Source organism: Elaeis guineensis, chromosome 5, assembly GCF_000442705.2.
Source record: "Elaeis guineensis isolate ETL-2024a chromosome 5, EG11, whole genome shotgun sequence".
In the NCBI taxonomy this organism is placed as follows: domain Eukaryota; kingdom Viridiplantae; phylum Streptophyta; class Magnoliopsida; order Arecales; family Arecaceae; genus Elaeis; species Elaeis guineensis.
The window spans coordinates 23,216,804-23,234,465 of NC_025997.2; the positions used below are offsets into that span (position 1 = coordinate 23,216,804).

Consider the following 17,662-nt stretch of genomic DNA (forward strand, 5'->3'; position numbering starts at 1 on the left):
TTATGGTACCCCCATAGCTTTGGAGGTGACCATAGGGATTTAAAGGGATGCCATAAAACAACGATTGGTCGATCATTCTTCTCCATGCCTCCACCATCCTTCTTTATTTAAAAATCATTTTGGCTGCCATTTTTTCATCTCTTCTCTCTCTTCCACTCCTCCACATCTTATCTACGCTAGCCATCTAAACACCCAAAAACCTCCGCAATCCATCACATGCCACCCCCTCTTCCATCTCCAAACCTCCAAACAACTAACCTAAAGATCTCTTCTTCTCCACAAAAATTTCTTCCTCCAACTTCTGAGTTCTTCTCCAAGCCTGTGGAAAAAAGTCTACAGAGTTCTAAGATGAAGATTGTAGCGAAAAGCTTCCCAATGACCGGTTAGTCATCACATTCTAGGAGATCTCTATAATTTTGTTTCGACGGTGCTTTTTATTGTGAAATCTTATGTATTCCTCTTTTAATATGCAATGAAGATTGATTTTACTTGCGTATATTTTTATGTCTTTATTTTCTGTGCGTAAATCTTTAATCTAGAATAGTCTATTATCCTTGAGATGAGCTGTGATCTACGGATACAATTCATGCTCTTGGGATAGATTATCTTTAGATAAAGATCTCTCTTTTGTATCTAAATAATTTAGACTTGCATATTGCATTAAGGGATGGGCCGTGATCCAATGGGTATGGGCTTTACTCTCTAAAATAGACTATATCTTTATTATTTAGATACCTAAGTAAGGCATATTAAAGAACGGTACCAGCTGTGTAACAAGAAAGTAGTTGAGATCTTGAGAATTTCCTTCTATACTTACATCCAACTTTTAATTAATTTTTTTATTTACTTACTTTTTTATCTATCTAAGTAGTCTTTTAATCATCTTTTATTTTGCTATTTAATCTAAAATTAAATTCTTCAAACGTAATTAACACGATCTCTGTAGATACGATCTCGACTCATCCTAGCTATATTAGTGAGTAGAGTTTATTTTTGACCGCTTACGACAGTGATCAGTAATGATCTTTACAGTGCAGTAGCCCATCATTATAGATTCAACCATAGAAGTTGAGTACATAGCCACCTCTGAAGCTGCTAAAGAAGCCTTTAGTTCAAGAAGTTCATTACGGAGCTGGGTGTGATGCCATCAAATACCATTACACTATATTGCAACAATAATGGCACCATATCTCTTGCTAAGGAGCCCAGATCTCATCAGAACTCCAAGCATATAGAGCGACAGTTCCACATTATATACGAATACCTCGAGAGAAATTCGTCAAGATATAGAAAATTGAATCCACATAAAATGTGATGGACCTACTGACCAAGCCTCTCAACCATCAGAAGATCAAAGCTCACTTTGAGAAGATGGGCCTTAAGTATATGGTCAATTAGCTTTAGGTCAAGTGAGAGTTTGTTAGAAGAATATCCTAGAAGTCAATTATTGGCTGATATATTTTATAATTTTAAGACTTAATTTTTACTTATAATATTTTTATATTAACAAAGGATTTTCTTTTTTCAATCATGTTTATATATCCATAATTTATCCTAGAAATTAATAAAGATAATTTTTTTATATTCTCAAAATATTGAGAATTTGAGACATACATTAATTTGTAGTTAATTTCTAAATACTCCTGATCAAAGGATCATCACGAAGGATAGTGATCAATCCATTTAAGATTGATGCACTATTCACCTCTCTTATGGACAGATGAGTCTCGAATCTGCAGTGTAGGGACACTGAGGTAAGAGTATGGATAGTTGTTAGAGAATAACTTATACTGAGCGTGATCAACATAAAAATTTATTTGGATGTCTACTCACTCGTCAGTGGTTATCTCGATGCTACAGTAGAGTGAGTGATCTTTTGATCTGCGATGTCATCGGCTATTCGCGGTGAGGCTACTGAGTTTGACTGCATATTTTTTGGTTTCTAGTCATTCGAATCCTTACTGTGTATGTTGGCTATAGTCGGTTCAGATTCACTGTTAGGAGTACGATGCACCTAAAAAGAATCTATCGATCTTGATAGAAAAAGAGAAGTCCTATGCGATTTGCGAGACTGAATTCAGAAAATCTTTGATCAAAGCAAATATGAATACTGAAAAGAAGTTTTCACGAGATTCATAAGTGAATTCAAGTCGAGTCAATCTAACATATAACTGACGATGGGGTCTGACGAGTTTTTCATGACCTCCATCAAGTCGGGACTCACGATAGAAGGACTGAATCATATGATAACTATACCTAGGAGTTCACACTTTCATTCTACTAGATTGCTACTACATACTACTAGATGTCACTGGTGGATTGTGCGACTCATCGAACGTCGTATTGATGATCGATGACCCTCGAAAGGTAGAGCTGAAATTGTTCCAACTCATCGAAAGTAATTTTGATGATATTGTGATGAAGATCACAATATATCTCACTATCAGATAGAATGAAATCATGAGGTTACATATTAAGAAATTTAATCTTGAATTAACCAATTGGACTTATGAAGTTCTAATTGGATAAGGACTTAGAGAAATCTAATTGGGTTTAAGAGAATCATGCTAACACATGGTTAAACCTAATTATTCTCTAAATTTTGATTCTTTATTAAATAAGAATTAGATCAAGTCCATTACCTTGAACCTAATTTAAATCTATTTTGATTTAATTTTAGCTGGACACCCATTTGAGAGCCCAAAAGGATTGGATCAAGTCAATGAGTTGGCAAACTAATCCTCTTATTTTCTCTCTTATTTTTTCTTTTGTGATGAGGATTAATTGGAAAGAAGAGATGGCACCTGCCCTCGGATAGAACGTAAGATAGAGAAAGGGGCCCACTTCCTCTCTTACTTAGGCGTAGAAGGAGAGAGAGAGAGGGGCCATGCCCCCTCTCTTATGCATGAAAACCCTAAGGGGACGCCAAGTGTTGGCACCCCAACTACCTGCCTAATAATTCATGTGGCGCCCTCTCATCTTGCCTTATAAGATGAGGGTGCCACATCCACTTGACTTTTAAAGCAAGGGCCTTTCCAACTAGGTCTGATTTTCTTAGAAAAAATTAGATTAAAAGGTAAGAAACTTTATAAGATAAGGTCTAACTTTTTTAGCCTGATTGGATAACAATTTGAAATCATGAAAGGTCTATTTAAGGAGATGATCTCCTAAGGTTTTAGATGAATTGAATTTTGGGAATTAAAAACTCCTCCTCTCCTTCTCCACACCTCCCCTCTTCTTCCTCTCTTTCTAACACCTAAGTGTTGGGCATCCCTTCCTCTCACACGCTCAAGGTGAAGGGTGTCTTCTTCTACACCAAGCAAAAGAGAGAAAAACTGCAGTTCAAGTGTTAACACCACAGTCAGAGATCAACGCGTGATCAAAGATTCAAAAGGCTGAGATCTTACTCGAAGAAAAAGGATCTATAATAAAAAGAAGAGTTCAAAGTTGATCCCGATGGATATCTATAGACGCCGGACATGTGGGCGGCTCAAGATCCTTCAGATCTAAGATCATTGGTTGCGATGAATTTTAATCTATGTAAGGAATTAAGATCTGATCTCAATTTTATTTTAATTTTTAGATTATATGTATGTTTTAGATCCAGAACTCGGATAGATGTAGTTTAGATCTACTGCATATAGGGTTAAAGGGTTTAACCTAGATCATTTTTCGCTGCTACTTTAAAAGAGTTTTGAAATCTATACATGCAATCCTATTCGATTTTCTAACACCATGAGGCCCTCTCAAGAAAAGAGATGAGCGCACATCCCCCATAAATATATGCACTCGATTGTATTCCCAAGTTATAGCTCCAAAGAAGCAATCGCAACATTAGGATGAACCTTAGAATTACCATGCTTGGAAGACTCCTACAGCCTCAGAGAGCCAATCTTGATAGCCAACTCCACGTCAAGTATAGGGGCATCCTCTACTTCCTTCGCCCAAGTCAAGGAGATGCCTCGACCTCGAAAGTAGGAGGCAATTGATGCATCCTAATGTAGACTATCCATCGTGGTGTTGGCGACCTTATGACGGCCCTATGCGTGTCCTTGATAGCGCATAAGGGAGCGTCTATTTAGCCTTTGCTGCGTGGACTCCAACAACCATGCTTAGGAGAACTTTAGAGCCTTCCATTCGCTAGGCGACAAGCAACTAGCCATACTGTTGCCAGCCTTCTTCCTCCACTCGACAAGATCTGTGATCTCAACAAACTTTAGAACGTGTGAAGTCATTATTCTCTAACAACCAAAGCACATCCACATGACCTCCGCTTCCCAATTACATCATATATTCTGAAAGGTGATAGGTACCCACCTTCACCTATAAAACCCAACCCTCCAAGATCCTCCAGGTAAGAGGAAGAGAGGAGAAAAAAATGAGGAAAAGAGATGAACTCTTACTCCACATGCCATCTCCTTGAGATAGGTTCCACACGAACTAGAATTCGTCTTTCTCTTCTCAAAGCTTTGAACAGCTCAGACTCCATCACTAAACTCCATCTCCATATGGCATCCTCTGAACTCACACTCTCCACCTTCTCACTCAATCTTACTTTACTTCATACTCGACTCCTTTGCCAAACTCTTTGAAAGAGCTCGAAGCTCTTCTATTTGCTTTCACGAAAAACTGACTTAGATATCAGAGGGTCCACCACCAAAAAAACTCTCCAAAGCAGGAGGATTTTTCTATCTTTGATGATTTTATAAGATCCAGCTCATGGAATCGACTGAGGACCAAATACGGTGACTTCAGCTTAGTGGCCTAGGCCAAATCAACTCCCCAGTGGCAATAATAGATATTAAGTTTTTTACCATGTATACTCCTTTATTTAAACATGGCTCAAGGATCTGATAGTTTTTTCAGATTCTAATTTGTCAACTTAGAATATACATGCTACATTTTCACATACCCCATTATATTTAGGGCATCTTTGGTTGAGAAAAGTTAATTGTGGAAATGAAGTAAAAAAATGAATGACTTCTATTCTAGCTATTTAGTTGAGAGATGATCTATTTCCATTCCAATTCTAAGGAGAGGAATAGGAATGCCCCAATTTCTCAAAATTCACTCTTTCTCCTAACATTGAATTTCGATTCTGATTCCACCTTTGGTTAACGAACTAAACATGCGTGGGGAGATGGCCATTCATATTCCCATTCCAATCCATTCTAATTCTGAATAATTTTTATTCCAATTTCAATCACGAACCAAATGCATCCTTAACTTTTCGATACTGCATTACAGTCAAGAGATGTTTGTTGAGGGGAGTTGGGGCATAAAATGAAATGAGAATGAGTACTTCCTATTCCAACCATTTGGTTGAAGGAAGTTCTATTCCAATTTCGATTTCGAAAAGGAATAAGAATAGCCTAATCTCCCAAAAACTCGATCTCGACTCTCTCTTAAGGATTCAAATCTCAATTTCGATTGTGATTTCGATCACGATTCAAATGTTTCAGAGGATATAACCATTCAAATTTCCATCTCAATTTTGATTCTGTGAACCAAACATCCCCTCGACTCTTCTTCAGCCCCATTGATGAAACTTCAAGTGCCATATCACTATAATTGATTAGTCGAGTCAAATAATGCATAGTTAATGTCCAATTTAGATAGGGATAGATTATGACTCATCTATCAACCTACCTATGAGCGACCACTTTAAGCAAATTCATATTTGACATAAATAAATTTGGGTCATCAATTGATGAACCTATTTAGACCTCTCTAGTACATATGTTTGGTTCAAGTTTAGATCTTTTAACTCATTTAATATATTTTAATCTATTTAACAATTAGATCATATCATAATTCAACCTATTTAATCCATTTAAGATCTATTTAATTTATTTAAAATTTACTAATATATTTCTATCATATTTAACCTCAATTGTTTAACATGTTTAATCCATTTAAAATTATTTAATTCATTAATAATTTACTTAACATATTTAATCTGTTTGAACTGGCCTAACCTATTTAATAAATAAATTATACGGTTTGGTTCAAAATATCTATTTAATCAATAATATTTAGATTTAAATTTTTTATCTATTTAATAAATAAATCGAGTTCGGATGGATAATTTTTTAACCAATCTATATCTAATCCGATACTTATCCCATTTGATCCCATTCAACCGAATGCCATCCCCAAGTTTAGATCCTTTTGTAGCACTGAATTTGCTTTGAATGTTAGTCAATTGTTTATGTCATCTTTCTCACAAATAACATGTTCCAATGGTAACATGTATCATATAGGCAAGAGGCGTTCTCCTTTTTTTTTTTTTTTTTTTTTTTTGTAGAAAATGTCCTTTCCTTATTTGAGCGGTGAGGAAGTTATTTATTTCTCTACATCCATTTATCTCGTAATATAATACCTCTGATTGACTCGATTAAGTTATTTGCGCAAATAACTGGGAAAATCATCCAAAAGAGCCACTCGATCGGTTTCTTAAATGACCCTACTAACATCCGTGAGTAGAGATGGCAATGGGTAGGATTTGGGTCGGATAGTATACTACCCATCCCCAAATCCGAACTTAATACCCTATATCCAAATCCTACCCGATATCCAATCGGATAAGAAAAGAGATACCCATCCCCATACCCAACGGGTTCGGGATACCCGTGGGTAACCCATTTCCCCATACCCAATCCATACCCACCCCATACCCAACCCATACCCGTCCATTCTATACCCAAAAAAAAAGTAAAATAATTTTATGCATATTATCAATCAAAAATAGAATTACCAATTATATATATATATACATACATACATACGCACATACACACTTCTAACACACACACATACATACATGCATACATATATGCATGCATACATATACATACATACATATATATAATTATATATATATATATATATATAGAGAGAGAGAGAGAGAGAGATCATATATATGTGTGTGTATATGTGTGTATATATGTATATGTATGTATATATGTATATATATGTATATGTATATGTATATATATATTCGGATATATATATATATATATATGTGTATGTATATATATATATATATGTATGTATATATATATATATATATATATATATATATATATACATATATATATATATATATACATATATATATATATATATTATACATATATATATATATATACATATATATATATATATACATATACATATATATATATATATATATATATATATATATATACATATATATATATATATATATATATATATTCGGATATGGATTCGGATATTATCCATACCCATAGGTTCGGATCGGATTCGGGTAGAAAATAGCACTACCCATATCCGTACTATAGTTTTCGAATTTTACCCAAACTCAGTCAAACTCTATTTTTCGGGTTTGATCAGGTTTGAATAGAATGTATACCTATCAGATCGGATTAATTTTGTCATCTCTATCCGTGAGTTACCAAATTAAAGCTTCTTTACCCGTTGCGGACCGACTGCGTGTCTCAAGTCCAATGGCCACCAGCTGCGTGATCCAATAGCAAATAAAAGCTTCTTTACCCATTGCGGACCGACTGCGTGGTCTCGAGTCCAATGGCGATAAAAGACCAACAAAAGCTTGTCAGTTGCCAGGCTTGTATACGAGAAATTATTGCCTGCAATCAGGGCTGCACAGTTCTGCACTCAATTGACCTGTGAACCCACTAGCGCTGTCAAGCTGTATGCTTTACTCGAGAGTAGATAGCAGCTTGATGCCATTCTATGTTCCAACGTGCTTCTCCTTTTATGACGAAAAACCATTTTATATATATAATGAAGGACGAAAAACTTTATGTTCCGATGGTCAGTATACATAAAATCTGCAAGCCTCCCTGCCGACTCCATCCACGATTCCGCACTTCAATACGTGGCAAGCCCTAAGAAAAAATTCATATGGAGTGGGTATCAAAGGGAGACTATATATATATATATATATATATATATATATATATATATATATATATATGTTTCATCTAATACTCATTTTAAAGTAGAAATTTAAAAGTTAAAAATTATTTCTACTAATAAAATCATTATTTCTATCATAAAAAATAAAAAAATTAAAAAAATCATGTATAGTATTTTTTTATTTTTAAAATATATTTTTTATCAGTACGTACTATATGATCGGATAATACGCACCAAACATATATATTAATAGTCATTTAGTGGACTAATGCATTAGTTTACGTAAATCAATATATAATTTATAGAATATTATATTCATCAGTACACAGGATACGGTCAGATGGTACATACTTAACAAATTAGTTACCTAACAACTCAATACATACCTTCAAATAAATTGATATATTATTTTTAAAATATTATATTTATCGATATATACTACATAATCAGACATTACATACTTTCAACTTCCTAATACGCACCGCAAGTTTTTTTAATACATACTTAGTAGTGATTGAATACATACATCATATAAATCGATATATAATTTTAAAAAATACTTTTATCTGAAGGTATATCTTAGATTACTATTGACTATATGTCAAAGAAGCTTGAAATATATATTAGGAAGTCGATGAGTATGTATCATCTAGTCACATAGTGTGTACCGGTAAACATGATGTTTAAAAATTATAAATCAATTTGTATGGAGATGTGTATTAAATTACTATATTATTAATTTGCTAAATATGTATCATCTAACCATATGTTATATAATGATGAACATAATATTTTAGAAACTATGTATCGATTCATCTAAATATATATTGATTTTATAGATGGCAAAATTATTTTGTCTATATTATTTGATCATACAATATATATCGATAAAAATATATATTTAAAAAATAAAAAAAATAAATATAATATTTTTTAATCATAAAATGATAATTTTATGTTAATATAAAAAAAATTAGTTTTTAATTTTTATTTTAAAATATGTATAAAAAATTGATAAAAAATAAAAAAGATCCATCTTATATTTCCTTCTCTGATGCCCCATATGATTTTTGCTGCGGCAAGCCCCGTTTCCCCCCACCCATCTCCCCTGTCTCCGTCAACTCCGCGTATTTTTTAACCTGTGGAACGATATCTCCTCACCATGCACGTGAAGCGGGTCCCATGCCCACTCATTCATCAACTTTTCCACCCACAAAACACCGCAAATCCCACAACCCGGATACCGTCACAGTTCTCACCATTACTCTCCCACCTAGACGGCTCGCGTATCCATCCATCCCTTCGCACAAAAATATAAGACCAAGAGTCAGCTAAGAGCTCTCAAGTCTCATCACTCTCCTTCTCTTGCCCTATTTCTGTCACCATGTTAGCATCACAAGCCAAGCTCTTGTTCACTATACTTTCCATCTTCTCTCTCTTTCTACTACTACTAGTAATTCCCATAGAACGAAAACCCTCAGCCAATGGCCGCCGTCGCCACCAACTCCACGTCCATTCCCACCTGCAAGCCGCCGCCCGGCATTGCGACGGCACTCTCTACCCAGACCTCTGCGTCTCGACACTCGCCGACATCCCCAACCTCACCTCCAAATCCCTCCCCGACGTGATCGCCGCCGTCGTCAACCGCACCGCCAACGACGTCCGCTTCTCCGCCTCCAACTGCTCTTCCTACCTCCGCCGCCGTGGCTACATGGACTCCCGCCAGCGCCTCGCCCTCAACGACTGCCTTGAACTCCTCGACCAGACCCTCGACGATCTCCGCACCGCCGCCGCCGACCTCACCTGCGGCAACGCCTCCGTCCACGTCAGCGACATCCAGACGGTGCTCTCCGCCGCCATGACCAACCAGTACACCTGCCTCGACGGCTTCGCCTACGTCAACGGCGGCGGCGTCCGGCCGTCCATCGAGGGCCGTCTCAACCACGTCTCCCACCTCGTCAGCAACTCCCTCGCCATGGTGAAAAAGATCCGTCGCCGGTGGCGGGGAAGGGAGGCGTTCGAGGGGTACGGCGAGGTGGCAGGGGGGTTTCCGACGTGGGTGTCCAGGAAGGACCGGCGGCTGCTGCAGGCGGCGGCGAATGCGACGTCGCCGAACCTGGTGGTGGCGAAGGACGGGAGCGGGAACTTCACGACCATCGGGCCGGCGGTGGCGGCGGCGCCGAACAACTCGGCGACGAGGTTCGTGATCTACATAAAGGCCGGGGCGTACTTTGAAAATGTGGATGTGGCGAAGAACAAGAAGAATTTAATGTTCATCGGGGACGGCATCGGGAAGACGGTGGTGAAAGCTAGCCGGAATGTGGTGGACGGCTGGACCACCTTCAGGTCGGCTACTGTTGGTGAGTTACTCTTTGCTCAACACTCATCGATTCTTAGCCATCTATTTCTTTTTTTTTCAAATTTCGCACTTATCAAATTCTTAACCATCTAGTTTCTTTTTCTTGATAAATCAGTTAAATTAAAATATTCGAAAATATTAAATATATGCATGAAAATTAGAATATAAAATATTAAAAAATTAAGATAGCAGATCTGATGTAGCCTCGTGATATAGTTTTGGTATGGTTGGTCGTTGAAGTTGTCATTCTTTCAGTGATATTGTTAACTTTTCTTGTATTACCTCTAGCCAGAGCATTAACCATCTAGTAAGAAATATATTACTGTTACCGGATAGCGTATAGTTGTTTTACTGCACGGTTGACTCCAAAGGGACACTTTCCTAACCATATTTTTTGTCGGAAAAGGTTTCTCTACGAGGCTATTTTTCCTTTTTTTTTTTTTGTTTTAATTTGTATTCGCTTCAGTGACTCTATGGTAATTTTCTGACTTTACCCGTGATGTGACAGTTCTGTACACTAATGTAGGACATCTGCTCGACTACAATTTAGGTACACTTTGCTCTGAGAGACAGACAGGGAGAGAGACGTAGGAGGTCCCACTACATGGATCTAGAATTTTTTAGGATGTCCCACTCGAGAAACGGAGTCCAAAATGGAGGTAGACCACCGGGTAAATCCCAATTCGTCTTTGCTCCAAGTGAGCCGCAAAATTCTTACCCAAAGGAGAGCCCCTAAAATTCTTGTAATTAAAACGGATAGCCAGAATTTCACACAGATCCATGAATGCGAATTTTTATGTGGTAGAAAATTTAATGTCTATCATGAAATGGACCCAACTCAAACCCTCATGTTTAAGTTGCACGAGTCTGGCTTGGGTCTCTACACAATGGAAAACATGCAATAACTTCCATGTTCGGCACTGAAGATATAGCTTGACAATTTAGCAAGAAAGGTTGCCAGGCTCAGATTTAATCTCTAAAGAAATTTTTGTTAAGAGTAACAATTTATTTTGTGGAACGATCAGGGTGCATTGAGAGAGCCCGTGAAGATACCTCAGGATCTGATATTATTCTATCAAGCGGATGCCACATGAGTTCATGGGTAGGTTAAACAAAAGTTCCCTGCTCGTGACTTCAAATTCTGTCAAATATTAGCTCACAAAGTGTGTTAAAAATAAGATAATCGAGCGAGCTCACATGCATACAAGTGCACAACATGACCCCTGTCCCTTCCCTTTCTTATAGATAAGATAATATTTATGCCAAATGGCATGGGAACATAGGCCAAAGTCATGAGATCAATGCGAGATGATGAGATTGGTTGTGATGTAAAATACGTTTCTCATCTTCACATGTCGCAATAATCTTTTAAATATCATGGCTGGCCCCAAGCACTTTTAAAGTTATGAGGTTTGACATACTTTTGATTTATATCAACAACGTTAAGGACCGGGGCCGGAGAATAACGTGCAACCTACTTAACGCCAAGGAAATTGCCGGCCTGGGTCCACCAGAGCAGTGCGATCTTGGTTAGATCACGGCGCATCAATCTGCGCCCCATGTATCTTTGCAGTTTTGAGTACGCTCGCGAGACATGCGTGGTTTGTCGGTGGGCACCAACTGATGAAGATTAGAATTCTTTACTTTTATATGAATATCACGAGGATTAGCATCTCCATCCTTCTATAATAAACTATAATAAAAGTAGTAACATAATATAATAATCATAACAACAATATTATCAGAATATAATAATATTAATCACAATAAGAACAACATTAATAACAGGATCAGTAATAGTATCAAAAAATATTAGTTTAGTTGAGTTGGATCTGTCTCTTAAAAATTTGTTCTTGAAAAATGTAGAGAATTCGAATTCTGAATGCTGCTTGGAGAAAAAAACTTCGACAGTAACGGTAATAATGTTAGAAATAGTACAGTAATAACAAAATAAGCACAGCTAGTAGTAGCAAAAGTAACACGATATTAATATATATATATATATGTACACACACACACTACAAAACTTTCTATATAATTCAAGTCAAGAACAATGGCTTGTGTGTCAAATAGTCCGGTTCTCTTGAGGGCACAACTTTCATATGAGATAAGATTTAGCGTTTTTTTCCCAGGATTGTCGGGTGTGTGCTGATTATGCAATAATGTGAGATGCAAGGTGACCGACATATAAATTTTTTTGGATTAGAATAAACTTTGTACGTCGAAATAAGACATTTTTTTTTTCAAACACTAGAGCAAGGGTTTTTCAAAGAGTAACATAACGTGTGACACACTAGAACAAGGTATTGAACAAGGGTTTTTCAAAGAGTAAGATAACATGTGACCCAGTTTTGCCAGATGTAGGCTTGACTCAAACAAAGAACTGGATTCAAGTTTGTCCTAATCGCAGTAAAAGATTAAGAAATGATCTGCTCGCTCATGCGGTTAGGATATAGTAGTTAGGATACGTAAGTTAGGGAACAAATGATCATACACGACATTGGACTAATTCACGATTGCAACCCATACTATAACATCATTAGCTTCTCTGACCCTAACACATCTTGAAGATCCTGCCGTAATCCCACCGGCAAAACCCAAATCTTCGGGTTCCTTTAGCCGTTGCCAACCACAGTGGCAACACAGTATTGGGTTAACGTCATGCTCAACCACTCATCCCTGGACGGTGAACTTCGCCACTTGGAGCTATCGGTGTTGAATTGGCACCACGAACAAACGTCCGTCCTCAGGTCACGTCACCTTTGGTGACTTTGGTCCACATTTATAGTTTTCAATGAGCTTATAGGATTGAGCTGTGAATCGTGCATATACAACCACCCCTTTTTTATTTTTTTATTTTTATTTCTATTTTTATTTTGAGAGTGCAAATTAGAATAGGGAGCGAGCTCAAAACCCACAAAAGGGCAAAAGAAAAAAAAAAAAAGTATATAGCGAAAATTGGAACAAAACTTTTAAGAAACTGCACCCATGCATCTCGGCCTAAAGTAAGGAGTTGAGCTGAACTGGAATAGAAGAGTCTTCCATGTAATCCACGTCTCCCAAAATTTCAGCCAATCTGCTGACTGGTTGCCGACATGAAATACATGAGAAGCTTTAAGGACTCGTTTGGTTGGCGGAAAGTAGAGAAGGGAAGAGGATGAAAAGTAAAAGGGGTCTCTTATTTGATTAAAGTTTTAAGAGAAGAAAAAATTAAAAAAAAATTCATGAAAAATTACTTCTCACATTTTATGAAAAGTGAAAATCCATGAGAAGATGGATTTTGGTACTTTCTATGGGATGAAAAATAGTGATACTTTTTTTTTTACAAAATATCCTTTTAAGATCTATGGTTAAGATTTTATAAAATATCAATAGATAGTTATGATAAAATACTGAATGGTGATATAATATTACATTAATATTATAATATTTATTATATTTTAATATTATTTTAATATTTATATTAATATAATATTAATATTAATATTAATATAATATTTATATTAATATAATATTATATTTAATATCGATATTAATAAATTATTATATTAAAATATTAATATAATATTAATATATATTAGTATTATGTTAATATAATAAATTATTATGGTCAAATATTATATTATAATATATTAATATTATATTTTATATTAATATAAATATAATATTAATATTTATATAAAGTTTAGGAGTAAAAATGTATGGTCTTATATCTATTAAAGATATAATAGGTATTTTATATAATTTTTTTAAAAAAATAGATACTTAAGTAAATATAAGCTTCTCTATAATTAGTCATTTTTTCATGATTAATTAAATATATCAAAATTTTATTCTCAGAAAATTAGTTCTTGAAAAATTACTTTCTGAGAAAAAAAGTTCTTCCTACGAAAAAAAATTCTTCCTGCAAGTCAAACAGGTCCTAAATACTTGAACAACTTTAATTTTATCTTTTGAGTAGAGGTAGATGAAGAGGACCGTAATTAAAGGATCGATTAACATCTGATGTACGACTATATAAGAGTCACCTTAGTGGCCTTATACCAGAACAAAACTGTGCAAGTACCTTTCCATTGCTTGTAGTTTAGCTTTGATAATTGTTGATGAGGGCAGGCAAATTGATCTAACATTAATAAATTTTCCATCGTGATCTCTAATCAAGAAGCTAGGACCTGCAAGTTGATCTTTTGTAGAACCATCAAAGTTAACCTTCGATACTCTAAGGGGATGACCAATAAATGTAATCAGAGAAGAATGAGAACGGTCCAAAAGTATATTTTTATGATATTATTATAAATTTATATCTATATTTTTATAATATTATTATATAATATATTATTTTTATTACATAATAATATGATATTATTATTTAGTATTATAAAAATATATTATTTATTATAATATAATTATATTATATTACATAATAATAATGATGGCAATATAGTGTTATATAATATCTTTTATTATATTATTACTATATTGCATCAGTAAAACTATTATTATAAAGTATTGTTCACTTATAAATTATTTTTAAATTATTATTATTTTTTTTAATTCATCATCCGACATCACAAGTAGAGCTTTTATCCAAAAGCTCCAATAGTGGGCTTTTTTCAGATTTTGGAGGATTCAAAACGCCGTTTCAGATTTTTATTAAACGGGCGGTAAATCCAGATGCTCAATTTTTCATGTCAACTATGAAATTCTTCCAACTCAATAATGATTTTATTTGACGCTGAACTGACTGCGGCATGTTTGGTTGGGCTTGGGCTGAGAGGGAGATATGAGGTGAAAAGGCAGAGATGATTATCATATAAAGCAAGTTCTATTTTTGGCGTGACTTAAAATTAATTTCAAGCCTGGATTGTTGATTCAAACACTGCTCATTTTACTTCGAATAGAGCTCCAATCGCGCATGTGAGAGAGAGGCAAGCTCAATCTATTTAGACCATTAGCACCTCCAACTAAACCCAAAGTGTCCAAGTGATCATAGTTCCTTTACAGCAGTTGATTTGATGATCTTTCTTACATGCTCATCCAGCTCATAGAATGAGGAAAAGGGAGGTTTCCCACACATTCATTAAGATTATAAATAGAGATAGAGAACCATGCATCTCTTTGGAGTATTATTGTAAACAGCGAAGAGTACTAATATTGCTGGCTGTGAGCCTGTATCATATATGGAACCGTAATCTTTGCAGTATTTCTATGAATTTGTAACATTTCTGAGAACCAAGGCTCAACTCCAGTGATTCACATCGACGTGGAGGTTTGTTAAAGTTCATTCAAAATTAGTCTTCTATAATTGATCTAAAATATGATCATCTCCTCTGCATTGGTTGCAGCTGTGGTTGGCGATGGATTCCTTGCGCGAGATATCACAATAGAGAACTCAGCAGGACCAAGCAAACACCAAGCTGTTGCCCTGAGGGTTGGCGCTGACCTCTCCGCCTTCTATCGTTGCAGTTTCGTAGGCTACCAAGACACTCTATACGTCCACTCTCTTCGCCAATTCTACAGAGACTGCGATGTTTATGGCACCGTGGATTTCATCTTTGGGGACGCAGCGGTGGTGTTCCAAAACTGCAACTTGTATGCTCGAAAACCCGATCCAAACCAGAAGAACATATTCACAGCCCAAGGGAGAGAAGACCCCAATCAGAACACTGGCATTTCCATCCAGAAGTGCAAGGTTGCTGCAGCTTCTGATCTCATCCCGGTGCAATCGAACTTCTCAACATACCTTGGCAGGCCATGGAAACAATACTCGAGGACGGTGTTCATGCAGTCCTACCTTGGTAGTTTGATAAATCCTGCAGGGTGGTTGGAATGGGATGGTGACTTCGCATTGAGCACTCTATACTATGGAGAGTACATGAACCTGGGGCCAGGTTCAAATACCTCTAGAAGGGTGACATGGCCAGGATACAGAGTCATCACAAGTGCAGCAGAAGCTAGTAACTTCACTGTGCAATCATTCATACAGGGTGATCAGTGGTTGGGTGCAACTTCCGTTCCATTTACTTCAGGGTTAATGTGAGAGGGGATAATTTAGTTATTGAATCTTTGGATTTTCAGGAATAAAGGCTATCCTACTCTATCTTGAGTTGATTGGTTAATTGTTGTAATATTAATGTTTGGGGAATTATGTTAATCAAATTACCACCTTCCGCTATGGGCTGTGATTAATTTGCTCGAAAGAATGTGCTCTTGATTTAATTTTGAAATTTAATTTAAAATGTGGTATGGGATTGAATTAAGAAAAAATCATCGATGTTGGGATCATCCTTAGGGTTGAATTTAATTGAACACTAGAGTCCAAAACCTTTTTAATTAGAATAGGGTACGTTGCACGATATTTTCTTGTAATATTGGCTAGGCGTGGATCCCGTCATAGGCCCATGCGATACAATATGAGTGTAATTAGCCCATTAGATGTTGGACTACATACGACTTTGCGAGTGCATCTTGATGACTCCTTGGACAGGCTTCCTCCCACACTTTTCACGTCCAGCAACCAGACCAAGAAATCCATCAAGATGTTCTTAATTCCATAACTTTTAAACCCTGATCCAAATTAAATCATTTCCTAAGGTATCGTGCCAATATCTCCTAGTGTAAACTTGGTATGTGGCTAGCTTGATTCAGTTGTCCTAATGAATGTCTGGTTATGATCCCTTTCTTAGGTTATTGCAGTGGCCTTTTTCGGCTTAAAAGACTTTGCCGATCCAATTGATAGGATGAGCAAAAATTTTGGGTATTAAATTTAAGGATAACTATTATCACGTTATTAGCTTTGGAAAATCCCTAAACATTTAGCTGTCGAGAAAAGCTGACCCACGGGCGTCAAAATAGAGAGATCATGGGTGGTTGGAATTATTGATCCTCTCAAAAATATTAATAACTCAATCAGTTAAAATATTGATTTAACTTTAAATTTTCAGCATATTGGGACCTGTGGCCTCTTTTCATCTCTCAAGTATCTTGGCATACTTGCTTTCTTTCTCACGCATCTCGCATGAGCTTATCATACTATGAAATAATATAGCATTCTCAAATAATACAATAATTGAACTTGATCTAATAATAGATCAATGAAATGAACTAATAGGATTGTCCCAGCAATCATGCCCCTCTATTTAGCAACCAGAAATTCTCGATAAGGGTCTTGGATTGTGCATCCCTAATAGGGCCCAGTTAAGCATCCTATATATAGGTCTCGTTCTTTTTATCTCAAAAAATAATTATTTAATTAAAGTATCATAAAAATCTATGTAGCATTGTGACCATGGTTTTGGACAAATGGGGCCACAGTGAAGCCTTCGTTGCTGTTAGAATACAAATAGAGCTAATCATGGCCGGATCTCAAGCATAAATTAT

At 36.0% G+C, this 17,662-nt stretch overlaps 1 protein-coding gene across 1 annotated transcript; it reads left to right on the top strand.

Annotated features, from left to right (window-relative positions):
• The first annotated feature begins 9,184 nt into the window (after positions 1-9,184).
• Positions 9,185-16,471, top strand: LOC105036793 (pectinesterase). Its single transcript, XM_073257751.1, has 2 exons — positions 9,185-10,283; positions 15,628-16,471. The coding sequence occupies exons 1-2, from the start codon at positions 9,308-9,310 to the stop codon at positions 16,320-16,322; spliced, it is 1,671 nt and encodes a 556-aa protein (XP_073113852.1). The 5' UTR covers positions 9,185-9,307; the 3' UTR covers positions 16,323-16,471.
• The last annotated feature ends 1,191 nt before the right edge of the window (positions 16,472-17,662 follow it).